This window comes from Spermophilus citellus, assembly GCF_964194105.1.
Source record: "Spermophilus citellus genome assembly, chromosome: 15".
Classification (NCBI taxonomy): Eukaryota; Metazoa; Chordata; class Mammalia; order Rodentia; family Sciuridae; genus Spermophilus; species Spermophilus citellus.
In genome coordinates, this window is record NC_138195.1 from 75618112 (window position 1) to 75636111 (window position 18000).

Sequence of the window (18000 nt, forward strand, 5' to 3'; positions counted from 1 at the left end):
AAAAACCCACAATAGGGAAGGGACTCTATCTTCTATAAATAAATGGGAAACTGGATATTCAAAAGCAGAAGCACCCATTAAGACTTTGATCTTACATCACAAGTGAAAATCAACCCAAAACAATTAAAGATTTACATATAAGTCCTGAAACTGTAAGGTTACTAGACAGAAATAGAGGGAAAATGCTCCACAATATTGGTTTGGACAAAGATTTCTTCAATATGACCCCAAAGCAGAGGCAAATAAAGCACAAATAGACAAATGAGATTGTGTCAAAATAAAACGCTTAGGCACAACACAGAAAAGAGTAGAGTGAAGAGACAGACCAGGGACTGAGAGGAAATATTTGCAAACCATACAACTGATCAAGGCCTAACACCAAAATATATAAAGTCAGTAGCAAGGAAACAACCCAATTAAACAATGATCAAGGACCAAAGTAGATACTTCTCCAAAGGAGAATACATGTGGCCAAAAAGATTATGGTAAAATGTTCATCATTGCTAGTCACCAAGGAAATGCAAATTAAAACCACAATGAGCTATTACCTAAGGCCCAGTAGATTTATCAGAAAGACAAAAGGTTACTGTCAGCCACAAGGGGGTGGAGAAAAGGGAACCTTTGTACACTGTAGGTAGACATGTAAATTAGTACAATTATTATGGAAAACAGTATGCAGTTTCCTCAGAAAGATAAAACAGAATCATCCATATGATTCAGCAAAACAATTTCTGGGTATACATCCAAAGGAATTAAAATCATTATGTTGAAAAGATAACCTGCATTCTCATGTGTAGTATGGTATTTTCCACAATAGCTTACATTGGCAATTGACCTGTCCGTCAACAAAATGAATTGGATGAACAAAATTCAGTATATGTACACAATGGAATACTATTCAGCCTTTAAAAAGTGGGAAATTCTGTTAATTGTGTCAAAAGGGATGAGCTTGGAGGACATGATGATAAGTGACAGAGAAACAAGTCCTGTAGGATCTTATATCTGAACTCAAAAAAGTTGAAATCACAGAAGAGCGGAATGGTAGATATCAGAGGTTCTGGGAGGAGAATGGATGAGGAAGGCCAGGTATTGATCACAGGGTGCAAGATGTCAGTTAGCCAGGAGGAATAAGATTTAGCAACCTATTGCACAGAATGGTGACAACAATAAATAATAATGCATTGCATATTTCAAAATGTGAAGAGTACATCTAAATCTCCTCACCACAAATAAAATGAAGAGTGTGTGAGGTGTTGGATTTATTAATTAACCTGATTTAATCATTTCCACATTGCAAATATAAATAAGAGCATGTTATATCCTAGAAACCCCATGAATAGAAGCAATTACTTTGACAATTAAAAATAAAAATTTAAAAATAGTTATCAAAAATATGCTCCTTACATAATTCCTAAATAATAAATAATCTGTATGAAATAGTGGTTAACTGGCAGGACCAGAAAACAAGCCAGGCTAGGAGGAGAATGTGAAACCACCTTTGCACCCAGCACAAAGGACAGCCCTCCTGGAGCCTGGAGGTGAGCCCTCCTTCTGATGGAGCCACCTCTTAGGGCCCAGCTCCTTCTGCAACATGCTCTGAGCCCCTGAGAAGGTCTTTTACTAAGCTAGGCTCCAGACTCTCTGATGAGGGTGGTTAGAATTTTAGAACCAAAGAGGTTGTTCAAAAGCAGGCTGTTACTTTAAGATCTGGCACGTCTTTTCCATACTTTACCCACAGAAACCTGTTTCTGTCCTAGCCCTGCCAAAATAAAACAAAACTCTGCGACGTTGCTGGCAAGTCCACGTCTGGAGGACTTCTGCTATTTCTAAATGGTGTTCTTATTCCTGGCTGACACCTGGTGTTCATTCAGAGAGCTCTGCTGGCTTGAACTGCTTTTCTTCTCCTGCTACGCAGACTAAACTCTTCCCTGGCCTTCGGTAGAGTTTTTCCTGAGGCACAGGCAGACTGTCTCTTCGCAGAATGTCTCCATTGATGGCAGCAGCAGTATTAACCTCCAAGTTAACAGAGCAACCTCTCCTCTGGGTCAGGAACTGGGCTAAGTGGATCACATGGTTTTGGGTTTTTTTTTCTCTTTTTCTTTTTTAAACTTTGTTAAAAGAAAAAATCATAGAGAGGTACTTTGTACAACTGAAGAAACCCAGACTTAGGTAAGAAGTTTGTACAACTTCATATTCTAGTAAATGACATAGCAAAAAAATATCTATCACAGACCTCTGAAACTGTCTATTCATTCTATTATTCAAGAATTATTTCACAGCAAATACTTTAATATGCCTCATTACTGTAGCTGTTTAACTAGAAACAAAACTGAACTATACAGTTTTTTTTAAGGCACTTTAAAATGTTTTCCCAGCCCCATTAATTTCAACTTTGAAACAGAACAATTTCTAAGACCCATACATCTGAATGTAAGTTTTCATTTGTTCTTTCTATTGCTCCATTATTTTCAGAGCTTTACCATTAAAGGTCCCCACGTGCCTGCTCTTGCACACACACACACCATACTTGGTATGTGCTCATCAGGCAGCTGTTCATATGCACTCCCTTCCTATTCTAGAGTCCTCTGAGGCATGTACCATGTAGAAATTGAAATCTTTAAAATTGAGACTCATCCCTCTGCCCTTGAATGTCCACATAGAAGACAAGACATTCCTGGGAAAATCATAAACTTCCAAACATTCTCCTTTGACATGGTGAGCTTAGACTTGACATTGCTTTCTTTATAAAATGTCATGATTAAATAGATTAAACATTGCCTTTTATTACTGACCTTTGGGCATTTGGGAGTCATTGGCTGCTATAGGAACATTCTGGGATTATAAAAATTTTGCCAAGCATAAGATTAGGAAGTGTGAATATGAGAGGAACCTCAGTCATAACTGATGAAAATACAGAGAAGTCACTGGCCAGTTTCGATGCAGGGTGGTGAGGGTGTCCGATGAGTTGGGCAGGTGCCAAGGATCCACAGGTGAGAGGCATCCCACCTTCACACATCTGCACAGACGATCTGCTCTATATCAGAAAGTTCTACTGAGATGCCACATTTATTCACTTTGTATCACAGAGCATTGTGGACTTGTGTCCCCCAGGACCTAGAGTCTTGAGGATAGAGACAATTTTACTTTTCACTCTGTTCCACAGAGAGGGCATCATGGTGGGGCATGGAAGATCTCTTGGCATGGGGACAATGATCAGTCATCATCTCAGAAGAAGAAATACTGGTCAAGAGCACCAGGGCATGACACGTGTTTGGGAAACGCCTATTTGTGTTTTGCAAGCAAGCCACAGCAGAAATCCACAGCACAAACTCTTTGAGTTGAGCAAAGACACAAAGTTACCCACAAGGTCACCCCAGCCATGAAAAACTGAGAAGCACATGGCTCATTTAACTTTCCAAATTAAACTTACAGGGAAAGTGGGGAGGGGTGCCAGAGAGCCCAGAGACAGAGCAGGAAGGACAAAGGGTAGGGAAGAGCAGGAGAGAAGAGAGAGAGTGAAGGAAGGGAGAAGGAAATGTCAACAGTTCAGTGCATGGGGCAGGAAATACAGTTTTTTCTCCAAGCTTTTTTGAGGTGGGGAGAGGTGTGCAGTATTTACTCAACACGTATCTACATATTATAAGATTAATTTCAGGACAGAGGGTCAGCTCAAAGGATTGCCTCTGAGTCATATGAGTGCATTCCAACAACTATTCCTTCACTTACTAACTTACTGTTTCTATCACACTCCATGTCGAGTACTATACTTTGAACACTGTGGATGTTCAACAAGAAATGAGGTGGAATAATTCCTGTCTTCCATCAAGGAACACACAAGGACAAGGGGCACAATTGCCCGCCCCTTGATATTCCAGCCACCTGCCCGTCATGTCATGTCTCAGCCTGCCAAGCTTGCTTGTACTCCATATCCACAGCACATGCTGTTCCATCTGTTTGGAATGCTTGTCCACCAGACAGACACAATTCTCTCCCTTGCTTCCATAAGGACTTGGCTCAACTATCAAATGTCACCTCATCAGAGATTTCTTTCTCATCCACCCTCTTCCACAATCCTTCTCGATTCAGCCTGCTGTGCTTTGCTGAGCTTATACATTTGCACACACACACACCTCATATAAATGCATGATACCTTTGCTTCTTATCCGTTATCCTCCCCCAAATAGAAGGTGACTTTTATAAAAGCAGGATCCTTTGTGCTCTGCCTTCTATCCCTCATTCATACCCAGGAGAGCACTTGCCACAGCAAAGGAGTCCAACAATATTTGTCCAGTGAGCGAATAATGCACCTGAGTGAACCAGACCTGGTTTTAAATCCTAGCTCTGAGACAATGGGGAAAACACTTACTCATCCTAAGCCTTGTTTTCCTCATCACTAAAATGAAGAAAGTAAACACAGTAATGGCGATCTTAAGTATTGCAGCAAAAAATGACCCAGGGCAGTGGCACCAAGCCAAGAGTGGAAATACAATGCACAATACTAGCACCACTATCACCCAAGGATGTACTGGGAAGATCCAGAAACATTACTAATTTTCCAGATTCTTTGAAACGGTCACACATACATGCTATGCAGACTGCTGTCGCTGCATCCTGAGGGATCCTGAGTACCCACTATAAATCCAGACTTCAGTCCTGGAGTTAAGACTTGGGATAACATGTTTCACTGTGGCACCTCTGTTCTTTTGTCCTCTGGATGGCAGGTGAGGCACAGGTCTCTTACAGAGAGAGAAGCACAAAGGAGGCAGACGGAGTAGTGCACTAGGCTGCACAGATGTGGACATGAGAGCTGCCCCGTTGGCTGAACCTGTTAGGACCCAACCATCAGGTTCTTAACTGCTCTATGGGGAGAGCTGTTATCTTATTTCTTGTTTTTCTGTTTGGTTTCCAGGGCCATCTTTAACCTACTGAATCAGAGAGACTGAAACCACCAGTAGTTGAAATCAAGGGACTTCTGCAATGTGAAAAATGGGGTCAGAATGACAGCAACAGGAAGAGCAGAGTGTTCTGTGCCTAGGCACCATGCAAACCTTGATGCTTGGTTTGAGATTGGAAGAGAGAGGACAATGCATTTGTACAGCGTGCTGGGAAGTCGCTGGAATCTACCACAAGTAGAATGGAACACAGGTGGAAACCGCTCATCTCTTCCTCAGCTCCGCCCTAGAAACTATTCCTCAGTTGACTGTGAAAGAAGGGAAGTGAAGACTGAGGAGATGAGGAGATTGAATAATGGGGACTGTGTTGCCACTGCAGAAACTGGCTGGAGCGGGGTGGCAGGATTTTGTCTAAAAATACCAAAGTGTTAAATCTTCTCTAAAATATTAGAAAGATTTGATTCTTTGAGGTTCACTGAAGAAGACATCAAAATAGCCAAGTATTAATTTTAAAACTTCAAGCTTGCTCCTAATTAATGGCACAGATATGCCATGTTTTTCTGCTCGTCGGATGGGTTGGATGGGTTAGTTAAGACTCAGTCACAACATCCTTCCTTGATGAGGGCTGGCTCACAACACAGGCTTTCTCCTGCTGTGGGACTATGCATTGCTGTAACTATTTCAGAAGGCAATGTGACAATGTCCAGGAAGATTTAAAATGCTTAAGTTTTGACCCAGGGATTTCCCTTCAGCAATTTCTCTTTCAGTAATGTGGACTATTTACACAGGTGTAAGTGCTTGCTAACAAAAGAAATAATGTGTGTGTGTCAGCATTAGATAAAAGTCTATGTATCTTTTAATAACATAGTGATTATTAAATTACAGTTCACTGTATAGTGGGTTTCTACATAGTGGTCCGCCATGAAGCTGCTACATTTCAATGTGCTGATATTATGGAAAGATTTTTAGCTTACTGTTGTGATCACCAACACTAACTTTGGCACAACACATGAATACTGTATGAGTTGTGTGTGTGTATGTATGTATGTATGTGTGTGTGTGTGTGTGTGTGAATGTATGTACACATACGTATTCATCCTTAGACTTTGGATCCTGCTCTAATAGAAGTGGTGGAGAGGAAAAGTTATGATCTAAGAACACACAAGTGGGAGTTAAAATTTCAAACTGAGATGAAAGCAAGAGGAAAAAACATGGATAAAAGCAAACAAAATAGAAGTTGATTTAGATGGGAATTTAAGAAAGTCTTCCCCTAGAATTGGGTTCTTAGCCTGGCATCTAAACCAGCCGAGGTGACTAATCGCAGGAGGAGAATATCCCAGGCAGAGGAAGCAGCAAGGATTATATACAAAAAGTACACAATACTACTTCCTGGGAAAGGGAATGAAGACCAGGAAGTAGAGCTCACGTTTCATTTGATCTGTTTGCGCCCTAACTACCCTTTTTGTTACTGTAAGTTGCTATTCTGGTGTGAAAGCAATTGATGCTCATAGTGAAACCTCCCAAGCACTCCACAATTCAGCCAGCAAGGACTTTTAAGTTTAAGAACTGCATTCCCTGTCACCTCTCCCACTTATTTCAGCCGTGCTGGGCTCCTCTACATATTGACACACACACGGTTCAGTGTGGAAAGCAGATGGGAAGGCAGGAGGTCGACGAGTAAGAAAGAGATTTCCAGTTCCCACTCAAGACAGAATTAGTGGCGTAAAAATAGCTGGGAGTTTCATTTTGTTTTATTTCAGCGGGCAGGGTGCTTAGTTTGAGGTTCATTTCAGAGAGTTTTGGGGCAGGTATTTTCACAGTTGGATAAAGGGTCAAGGTTTATTTTTCCTGAGTGAGGAAGATTAGTCCTTGGGATAGTAGTTACAAGGTTACTTACTCATGCAAATAGATCCTGAAACCAGTAATTGTCCCCTGCCCCCCCGTCCCTGCTGCTGTGGATCACTACCAGCACAGAAACACTCAGGTCACTGGCTGGGCCCTTCATTTCAGAATGAAAGGGAGATGCAGTCATGGCCAAGCCTGTGCTACACATGATAACGGCTTACAGACAAGCAGAGGGAGGCGTATGTTTTATTGCCAGGGGACGCATGCTGGAAAGAGGCGTGCGCCTTTCCTCCAAAACCACATACATGGGAAATGCGGCACCCATCGCAGGGAGTCAGTAAGTTTCCTGTGCTCATCATGTGCTCATCTCTTTTATATTTTATTGATTCTTTTCATTTATATGTGATTCATTTTGACATAATTATAAAAGCATGAAATATAATTTGTTCAAATTCAGTCCCCAGTACCTGCTCTCATCTTCCTTTCCTCCCACCTCCTGTTCCTTTCCCTCTACTCTACTGAACTTTCTGCTATTTACTTATACTTTTTATTTTAATTAATGTCTTGTTAGATGTTCATGATAAATAAATAAGAGTTTTAGGCCAGAGTCCTTCCACTATCTTTCCCTATCCCATCTCTCCTCCCTTCTCTTCATCCCCCTTTGTCTACTCCACTGATCTTTCTTAAATTCTTTTTTTTAATCACCTCCCCCTTATTTTGAATTAGCTTCTGCATTCAAAGAAAACATTTGACCTTTGACTTTTTGAGACTGGCTTATTTCACTTAGCATGATAGTCTCCAGTTCCATCCATTTACTGGCAAATGTCATAAAGTCATTCTTTTTTATAGCTGACTAATAATCCACTGTGTAACATTTTCTTTATCCATGCATCAGTTGAAGGGCACCTAAGTTCAATTCCTAGCTTAGCCATTGTGAATTGTGCTGCTATAAACAGTGATGTGTCTGCTTCTATGTAGTATGCTGATTTTAAATCCTTTGAATATATACCGAGGAGGGGGATAGCTAGGTTATGTGGTGGCTCCATTCTGAGATTTTTGAGGAATCTCTATACTGCTTTCCAAAATGATTGTACCAATTTTCAGTCTGACCAACAATGTATGAATGTATGCTCTCCCCCATATCCTTGCCAATATTTATTGTTGCTTGTATTCTTAATAATTGCCATTCTGACTAGAGTGAGATGAAATCTCAGTATAATTTTCATTTACATAAAGAAGACATGTCTACACAGTGATACTCAAATATTTTCATGAATTCACCAAACCTTAAATGTTTTAGTTTGGAGCTGTGTTTTATATGTTGAACAAAGATTAAATAAGATCTATTTTTTTTATAAAGTTTGCAATCTAGCAGTTCAGTCGATATTTTCTAACAACACATATTACACATTATACACAAATACAGCTATGTGGGATAAGTCAATAGAATGTAGGATTTCTTTTTAAGTGTTGTACTGGGTACAAATGACATGCACAACCTCACACGCATACCCACATCCACACAGAAATATTAAAGTTCAAAAAAGTCTTTGCATCCTGAATGAGGACTTGTCAATTTGTCCTCAGTTTAAAGTGGGAGATAATAAAAAAATAAATGTCCCTGATAAATATGTTCAAGGTTTTCCTATAATACTTCCTCTGATTGATAGTAATTGAACTTGCCCTTTTCAGCTTACCTCCCAAGGCTGTGACTAACACAAGAAAGAGAAGCATCCTTGTCACAGATGTAAAGTACAAGACATCCACAGTTCAGATCATAGTTGGTAAGAAACCTGTGTGCTGGTCATAGACTCTCATGGAGCAAAAAGCTTTTCAGAGCTCACCTCCTTTCAAACACAGGGACTCTGGCAAATTAATTATCAATTGAAAGACAGGAATGTATGAAATGAGACCATGTTTAAAATCTGAATAACAAACTCAGATAAGGATTTGCAACCCATCTTATAGAGAAGAGCCAAACTAGCAAGTGAGGCATTTTTTTCTGTGTCAAGCTACAAAATTCTTGAATACATTAAAATTTAAAAATTCAAAGTTAAAAAAATATATATGTATATGTACATATATACACACCCATATATACTTATGGTTTTAGGACATATTACAAAACATATACAACCTATAATATAAACAATGGTTCCATATACTTCAACTTTGTTCAAAATAATAACAAAGGGATGAAAAAACAAGGAATTGTTTCAATCAGGAAATAAGAGGAGAGAACAGAGCCATTGGGCTTCTTAGAGAAATGGACCAGACTGGTTTTGATAAACTCACTCTCAAATCCTGCCAGCAGCAGCAACATCTGCTGCTCTGCCCTCTCTGTGTTCCGCCTTCTCTCCCCTTCCTCTCTGCTTCTTTTACCTTGAGCCCTGGTAATAACAGTCTTGGAGATAGTAGATAAGGGGGAGGGGAGAAGAGGAGAGAGACTGAAGGAGGAAAAAGAAATATGATACTAAGACAATCTCATTTTTTTTTTTCATGCTGAGACAGGTCAGGTATTATGCTTAGATCCTTTATTTCAATTGGTAGGTAATTTTTTCTTTCTGTTTTGTTTTGACAGGGATAACTTTTCAAATTAAATCCCTTTATTGAATTTTCACCCTTGGATAGTTTCTGAAGATGCTGCCTTTGCACAAATACCAAAAAAAAAGTAAAATAAAATAAATAAAGTTATTACTGATGTATTTCACGCCTTGGGAAGGCTGAGCCTGAGATGGCGTTTTGGTGTGATCAACCACCATGCCTTCAGGGAGCAGAGGAATATTAGGTATGAGAAAATGTGCAAATCAGAGAGAGCCCAGGACTTGTTTTTGGATGTGGGGTTATGTGCATTCAATGCCAGAAGCCAGAAATCAGCATTATCCCCTAAAGCCTGAAAATAAAAGCAATCAGGGATGCTACCAATTCCATCCAGAGTCTTCTAAACAAGGGTGCAGTCATGGGAGACAGACCCTAAAGCTCTTTCATTAGTTTCCTGGTATGGAACTTTGCTCCTCCAAGCAGGTTCCACAGATCAGCAGCATGGGATCATCAGGAAGCCTGTTAGGAATGCAGAATCTTGGGCCCCTACCGAATCAGAATTCACATCCTAACAAGATCCCTAGATGTGTTGTACGCTTGGTAAAGTTTGAGAGACAGTGCTCCAAAATTTTCAGGCAACCTGAGTTAGCTAGGTGGTAAAACTGACAACTGATTAACTATTCATCCATTCTTTAAGCATGAAGTTGGTGAGCTCCTTCTACATGGAAACACTGTGGTGGGTGCCGTAGGAAAAAAAACTGAACAAAGGTATAGGTTCTCTGCTTTCATGGGACTCATAGACCAGCAGGGAGTAAAAGTTATAACCGAATAATCACATCAATGGAATATACTATTTCAATCAGAAATAAAACCAAAAAGGAATACATTTTGGACAAAAGCAAACAAAAGAAGGAATTGGTTTAGAATGGGAGTTTAAGAAAGTCTTCACTAATAAACAGGTGCTTAACCTGAGGGTAACCCATCTATAGTGATTCATTACATTTACTTGGTAGGGGAGAGGCAATGGAAGAAGGTTTCCAGACAGAGGAAATGTCAAGAATGAGAGTCCTGTGGCAAGGACAGAACCTCCTATGCATCAAGAACTGAAGTCAAGCCCAAGAACTGAAGTCAAGCCCAAGTCCTTCAGGCCAGGAGGGAGGGAAAGGCAGAAGAGAAATTAGGCACCAGGTTAGTTAGGACTTTACTCCTTATCATCAGAGCAATGGGAATTTAATAGAGAGCTTTAAACTGTTTATGCCTTTACTTTCACATCAGAAAATATTGATCTGTATCTTGTGTTTACATCTGGACCTTGGAATCCAAGATAGTATCATGTGCTCCAGGGTCAGTCCCTGAGAGAGTCCACTGCAGAGATGGGAAGATGCTCTGAACTGCTGAGCTCATTACAAAGCACAGGCCTGCCTGGGTGCATAGGAAGAAGGTCATAGTCAGTCTCAGAACCTGTTCTGCACTCCAACTAACTGTGCCAAGGAATGTTTTCATATCTCCAAAGGGGAAACAAAAACCTCTAGAAATGAAAACCATGAAAAATCTCAAATGGGGGTCTTGGTGGTTGGGTGGCTCCTGGGGAGTTGAGTTGCACAGGTGACCTGCCTTTTTCTATCTTTCTTTCTTTTTTTTTTTTTTTTGCTCCAAGCTCTTTAAGTGTAGATTTCCTCTGCCTCTGTGTTCAGGAGAACCAAAGACAGGTTCATAGAAGTAATAAGGCAATCAGAAGTAATGAGCATTCTTGAGAATTGTGAGGAACAGTTTAGAAAGAGGGAATGTCTTAGAAACTCCATCATCACTCTGGCTCAGTGCTGACCACTCTGTGCACTCCTTCATATGCTTCGGTTTCTGTAATTCTCACCTGAATGGTGACTGTGAAATAGACACTACTGTCCTCTATGAATTTACCATATGCCTTAGCTAAATCATTAGTTTCCTAGGCTTTGGTTTCCCCATCTACTAAATGGGAATAGCAACCTACAAAGTTGTCTTGATAAAGTACCTGATGTGCTTAGCATAATTCCTGGTAGAGGACAATTTCTAAATCAATGTTAGCTACTAAAAGAATCATTATTATCAATGTATTTAACTGACAAAGAAACCAAGGTATAAAGGTTTAACTGGTTTTTCCAAGGTGACACAATTAACGAGTGATCTTGGAGACATTCACACATGAGTTTGAATTGTGGATCTGCAACCCACCTCCCTCTATACCATGTATCTAAAGCCACAACTTCTACAAAGTGTAGTCCTTCACTGTGGCCCAAATGCCTAGGGTTGAGAGGAAGAACCAAAGGGTGAGTGACTGACTCAGGTGACTTCCCCTCTGCTGTTCATGATGGGGACACAGAGCATGATTCTTTCTTCTTATTTTTCCAGGTGTTTCATGAAGCTCTAAACAAGTCAGGGAGGCATTGCCTGGATGGTTTTTCACAAGATAATGAGCCAAAAAATAAAAATAAAACTGCAGCAGCAAAACCACTGAATACTTTGGAACTCAGTTTTGGAATCTTCTCTTTACCTTAAAAGATACCTTGAATGGATGTGAGGGTAGTGCTAGTAATGCCACTATCCAAGTATAATTAAATATGGATAATATGTATTTATACATACATAAGTATTAATATATCTATTTTAAACATGCATGTTAATATACAGATTTAAGACTATTGAGACAATCCTGATTTACTGATAACAGGAACAATCCATAACTCCAAATGACTTGTATTATTGTGACAGTGATTACACAGACTTGGTTCATGACAGATTAGTTCATGACAGAGCTACCATGACTATGGACTTTGGGACAAAGTTCATTTACTTACGACCATCCACAGTTCTGGCCTCGAGATGCACCAGGTCTGGTTCCTTGTTCGATCCCATCACAGACCTAAACATGGAGAAGCATAAAAAGACGCATCTGCATTAACAACTTCCTATGTGCCTTGGTGCATCCCACAGTCTATCCATGTCCACAGGCTCCCCAATCTTTGGCTGTGCCTATTCTATTTATGTATATAGTCTGACAAGAAAATTTCCACTTCAAATAAAAATTATAATAAACCTTTGTTTGATGAAGGCCAGGCTGAACTCAGGCAAGGATACTGGGTGTTGTTAGCTTGGACTTGAAAATAATTCCCACAAATGGCTAGCGCATACTCCCCACAGTAACCCTGCTAGCAGCAAATTAAACTTTCAAGACTTATGAGGTAGATGCCAGGCATGTTGCTGGGTGACTTGAATCATGATTTACATAGCAAACTCATCTAATTAATTTTTTTATTTGAAATTTGCAGATATACCTACTACTGCCATATGAACTATGAACAAATCACATGACCCAACCAAAGAAGTGGCAACTACAGCAGAGTGACCATTCCCTGCATTGTTGAACCAGTGTGACCAAAATGTGCAGATGCGTTTCACTCTCAGATTTGTGCCAGAAGCCACATGTTTAAGTAAAATAAAAGCCTAAAATGCCTTGGAGGCACATATTATTTGGTATAATCTTATAATGAGTCATCCTAAATAGAAAATAATTATTCTATTACATAAATGATATAGGTAGTCATACACTATCTCTAGAATTTTTATACAGCAAGATTAATTAAAGTTGGGGCTATTTTTACCTTAAAAAATCATAATTTACAGAACTTCAGTTCATTCCTTTTCTACATGAAAAATAGTCAAATGTCTTCAAATGGTCCCTCTGCCTGCCCTCTGCCACTCAGCACAGCCATTCAATTCATACTAGAAAAGACACATCTTAAAAGTACACATCCCCTTTAGGATGTCCTGTGGTACCCAAGACCCTAAATGACAGACCCCATGTCACTTTTGCTGCCTCATCTGCCATACTCAAAGAACGTGCTACTCCCTGAAAGTGCTATGTTCCTTTCCCACCCCTCAGGAGCTTCTATAAGCTCTGTCTCTAGCTTGAAATTATTTTCTCCAGCTTCTCTAGTCATGATCAGGACCCCTGAACATGATGGGAAAGTCACTTATATAAATATGTCCCAGGTACAACAGGAAGAGCATTTCCTCCTATCAACACATACTTATTTTTTAAAATATATATATTTTTAGTTGTTGGTGGACCTTTATTTTATTTATTTATTTATATGCAGTGCTGAGAATTGAACCCAGTGCCTCACATGTGTGAGGCAAGCACTCTAGTGCTGAGTTACAACTCCCTATAAGATACTTATCACAGTTTATTATAAATAATCATTTTTGTGTATTTTTCTAAGTGTTAAAGCAACTGTTATGCACATGCACATGCACAGAAACACACACACACACACACACACACACACACTCCCCCCTAAAGAGAGCTACCAAGGAGATTTGTTGTAAATATTTTATATCCATAGGCTTTGACATGTGATAGTCAAACATGGAATGATAGAAGGAAGGAGCCAAGGAAAGATTAAATTAAAAAAAGGAATAAAGGAAGGGCAAGAGAGGAGTGAGGAGAGAAAAGGAAAAGCAGAGGGAGAAAGGAACGGTAAAATTCTTGTTAATTCTTTGAAATAAGAAGTAATCAGTGTTGTAGGGGCATTCTCAGAACTCTTCTTTTTGGAATTCATATTCTCAGTCCCTCTTCATCTTCAGTGGAAAAACAAAACATCTCCTTGAGGCCCTATTATCAGTGAGTTTCTCTAATTGATACTGAGCCTGAAATTCAGAGTCTACTCTCCAAACATTGCATTCAGTTTTCTTCTTCTCCCATAAAGCAAATACTTCCTAGGAAGGCTTAATAATTCCCCACAAAGAGACATGTGACATGAGCTTGGATAGTTCACACCATTGGAATTTGCCTGAATAAGGAGAAGTTGGCCCTTTTGCCATGATTTCAGATAAACGCTGCAGCAATTGCCAGTCCACAGACAGTGGCCCTCCTATTCCCCACACTGAACCCTGGCCCAGATTCACAGAGAACCTTTTCTCACAAAGCCACAAGCCATGAGCATAAAAAAAAAAGAATGCATGGTGCTCACCAACCCTCAAACTCTATAGCTCAGTTTTGGACTGTTTTTCTTCTAAATATTAATGGGTAGTGACCTGTTGCTCATCTGCCCCTCTTGCTTGCCGCTCTGAGTTTCTTCCTTAGAAGGTCTGCCACATTTCCATTCCAGGAGAAGCCTGGCATCCCAGAAGCACCACACTGACAACTTAGCAAGCCTGTCTGCTTGGCTCATAGTCAGTGTCAAAGCAAAATAATTTCCTGAATCTAGATGCATCTTTTCAAGTGTTCCTATCTCCAGATCAACAGTCACAGAGTTTGTCAAGATTTCTGCATTATCTCTAAGGGTAGGAGTTGTTGTTTCAGGTAACAATCCCCTCAACCCATCAACTAAAGTAAAAGAGACAAAATCAAAATAGAGTCCTTTGTTTTCCAAAATCTAATGTAGCTGACCAAACTTTTACCATAAGTTTTTTCCCCATCTTTAGTAAAACACTTCTAAAAATAATGTTTGAATACTTAAGTCAAACTGCAATGTTTCCAAGAATTTTTTTCTGTAATGGCTCAAGTAGTACCTCCAGCAGTCACAGATGACAGGATCATCACTGCTTTTACTATGTGGCCTTGGTGAATTCCAGAGAATTAAAGCCAAACAATGTGAAATGGGCACGCGGGTGCTGATTTTGATGATCCTATACTTGAGTAGACACCTTAAAGCATCATATCACTGCAGTTCATCGACTGATAGGATTACCATAGCCCACATACACAGCTACATTTTAGTTGGGACTGCGGACTTTGGTAGTTTTCTGTGTGTTTTAAGGTTAACTATTGTGTTTCTTCTTCATGATGTCACCTTCAAAGCAAAAGGGCGTAAACTTGGGATTTAATCCAAAATGAACCTTTGAAGGTTTTACTTACAGAATATTTCAAGATTGCCTAGGAGCATCTCTATCCAAACATATTTGTAATTCTAACTTCCAGTATTTAGCACAAGTGGTCGGGTACCTTGCTTTTTGCTTTGATATCACCCTACATATAACTCTCATGGTACATCATGGTTTGCTACATGATTTGCATAAATAACTCTCTTCCTACACTGAGCTCTCAAAAGGAGTGACTTTTATGATGGGGTTATCTGTACTTAGCAAAGCATAAAAAAGCATATTTTTTCAATAAATACATGGACAACCTTTTAACACTGGTCAATATTTTCTATTATATCCAGTAAACTAGGTTATACAATCTGGAACTTGAAAAGAATCTTTCTATAAAAATAAGATAAAAAAATGGTCCAGAATCCTTTTTATTATAGAAAAAGGCTTTAGGTGGCTGTATCTTGTATCCCTTTAACACTAATCGTATATTGCCTTTATGTGTAATTGGAAAAACAAATTCTCTTCTTGAACTGGATTTCATGGAAAGGAAGGGGAGTTTGCATATGCTCATGCTGATATTTCTACCTGGAGTTCCTTCTCATCCTTCTTCTACTTTGATAGCTTTGATGACTGGGGCTCATCTACACATGACTCAAGTTGAAAGTAGGCTTCCCAGTCGGGATGCCCCTTAAGCCACAGTGGGTCTCCCTTCTGAGACTTCTAGAACTACGCACATGTTTTGCACAGCCTAAAACAGGCTAAACTCAGTTTTCCTAGAATACACACCTTAAAGTACCTATAAGATTTCTAGCACACTGAAAAGACACAAAAAGTGCAGCTGATTTCCTTCTCTGACTCCTTCCTTGTTTCAAGAAATATGTGGGAATATTAATACTTACCTAAGAAATTAGGATTAATATTCGTTTTAAAAATGTCTTGGTATATCATGAGTATTCCACTAACAGAAATGATTTATCAAGATCATTTATTATCTTAAGTCAATAGACAAAAAAATAATCAATGGCCCAAATATCAACTCTACAAGTAAAACTAACTTATTTACACCTTCACTTTCTTATTCAGTGAAATGTTCCAAGCCCCTATCGTGTGAGAAGAACCAGGGCTACAGATTCCCTGCCTTTAATGGTTTAAAACTACAGAAAAGAGAGTATTCCAATGACACTAATGTTCTAATGTTCAGAGTGCTATTTGAAGTTTGCCTCGGAGAGAGAAAGTAAGTCCAGGAAGCCTTTAGAGAAAATGGATTGAATCTTAAAAGATACACAACAATATGTCCAATGGGCAGTGGGAGTAGAACATTCTGTTTAAATGTAAATAGCTGGTGTTAAGTCCTAGTCTCAAAGTCCTAAATCAAAGAGGGTCTTCCACACAAGCATCTGCTAATAAGTCAATAAGCTAGATCTGGTGTTTTCCAAATCAGAGAGCAGTAGAAAATTAAACAAAAAATTAGTAGACACTCAACAATGAGGCACCTCTTGCATAAAGCTAATGTTGATCCCCCAAGCCATGGAGTGGTATTAAAAATGTTAAATATGTTAATTTGCAAACAGCTAAAATGAAAAACCTCAGTCCCAGTCTATGTGTGTGCAACCCTTCTGGGGGAAACTATGAAGGGACAGTCCACGGGTTGTGCCAGACCAGTTCCATTAATGAAGACTAGATAAAGCTTGCTGCAGCCTCCTGCTTTTGTTTCTAGGATATTAAGTTGTTGTTTACATTTAGAAGCCAGTTTGGAATAAAACCTAAGGATCACCAAAGCCAAGAATATGGGTGTAGCAAAATCCACACTGAGTTAGTATACCGGAGATGTTAGTAATGCAACATCAGCCTTCTGAAATACAATCAGCCCAGTGCAGCCTTTGTAGACATTTTCTACTCACAAACTCAGAAATGTCACTAGTTTATCATTCTCCTGGCATTTTGTCTGAGTTTACACCAGTTTAATATAGTGCTCAATAAATGCTGCAGAGCCACAAAATATCCCGATGTAGATAAGTGCAGAGCAAGTATTAAAAAATAAACACTGTGACAGGAGAGCTCCTATTTATTCAGATTTGGAAGTGCAGTTAATGGCATATGGGGGAATGAGGACAGATCTGCAGGAAGAGGGTGCGGGGAGGGTGGAGACCCCTGCCTCCTTCCTCTTTGTTTCAGATGGAGCATTCTTGTGCCTATGAGCCTCTGCATGGACAATGCCAGTGAAGCAAGCAGGCCTGTCTGCAAGAGAGAAGAGACAAACTGCCTGGCAAGTAATCTCAGCAGGATGCCTTTGTTTCTCTTGTACACACAGCCAAAGGTTTCCTTCTCACCTGCCACACAGACAGGCTCTCAAACAAACATCCTCATGAATACCTTATCTAAAGCCAAAACTTCAACTCTCCAACAAGCAGCTTAGCCTGAGGTCTCCTCTTCTGCCCACCTAAGTAAGTGGGCTAGGTAAAATAAAAAGCACACTCAAGGAATCATTTTCACACTTCTCTTTTGGCTAAGAAACATGTTTTTTATTGTGGCTCCCACCTTGCCACCTGGGTGCCACCAAAGGTATCCACTATGAATAACAAATAAGTAGATGAATAAATAGAAATGATGCGTAGGTTCCTGCATGCAAAATGGCCTACGGACTTAAGCCCACCAAGTTCAAGTTGTGCATTTTTTTCATCTCCAGAGTCCAACTGTTTAACACTGTGAAAGAGAGTTGTGGCCCCGATATAAGGCTAAGTGCCACCAGGAGGGTGTATCTGTGTTGATGTTAAGTTCAGAGTAAGAGACAGGAGCCTGGAGGTCCTGCTGGGACAGGAGGGGCCATATTAACAAAGACAAGGAGAGGAGAAAACTTCTGCACCTCTCC

General features: G+C 39.7%; 1 protein-coding gene across 5 annotated transcripts in view; it reads right to left on the reverse strand.

Annotated features, from left to right (window-relative positions):
• Positions 1 to 18000, reverse strand: part of SORCS1 (sortilin related VPS10 domain containing receptor 1) — a gene marked incomplete at its 3' end in the record, with an annotated part of 491305 nt that overhangs the window by 118339 nt on the left and 354966 nt on the right. For all 5 annotated transcript variants that reach the window (XM_081268499.1, XM_081268498.1, XM_081268500.1 and 2 more), the window contains exon 6: positions 12113 to 12177. In XM_081268499.1, coding sequence (XP_081124625.1) covers positions 12113 to 12177 — 65 coding nt within the window. The remainder of the gene's footprint in view (positions 1 to 12112; positions 12178 to 18000) is intronic.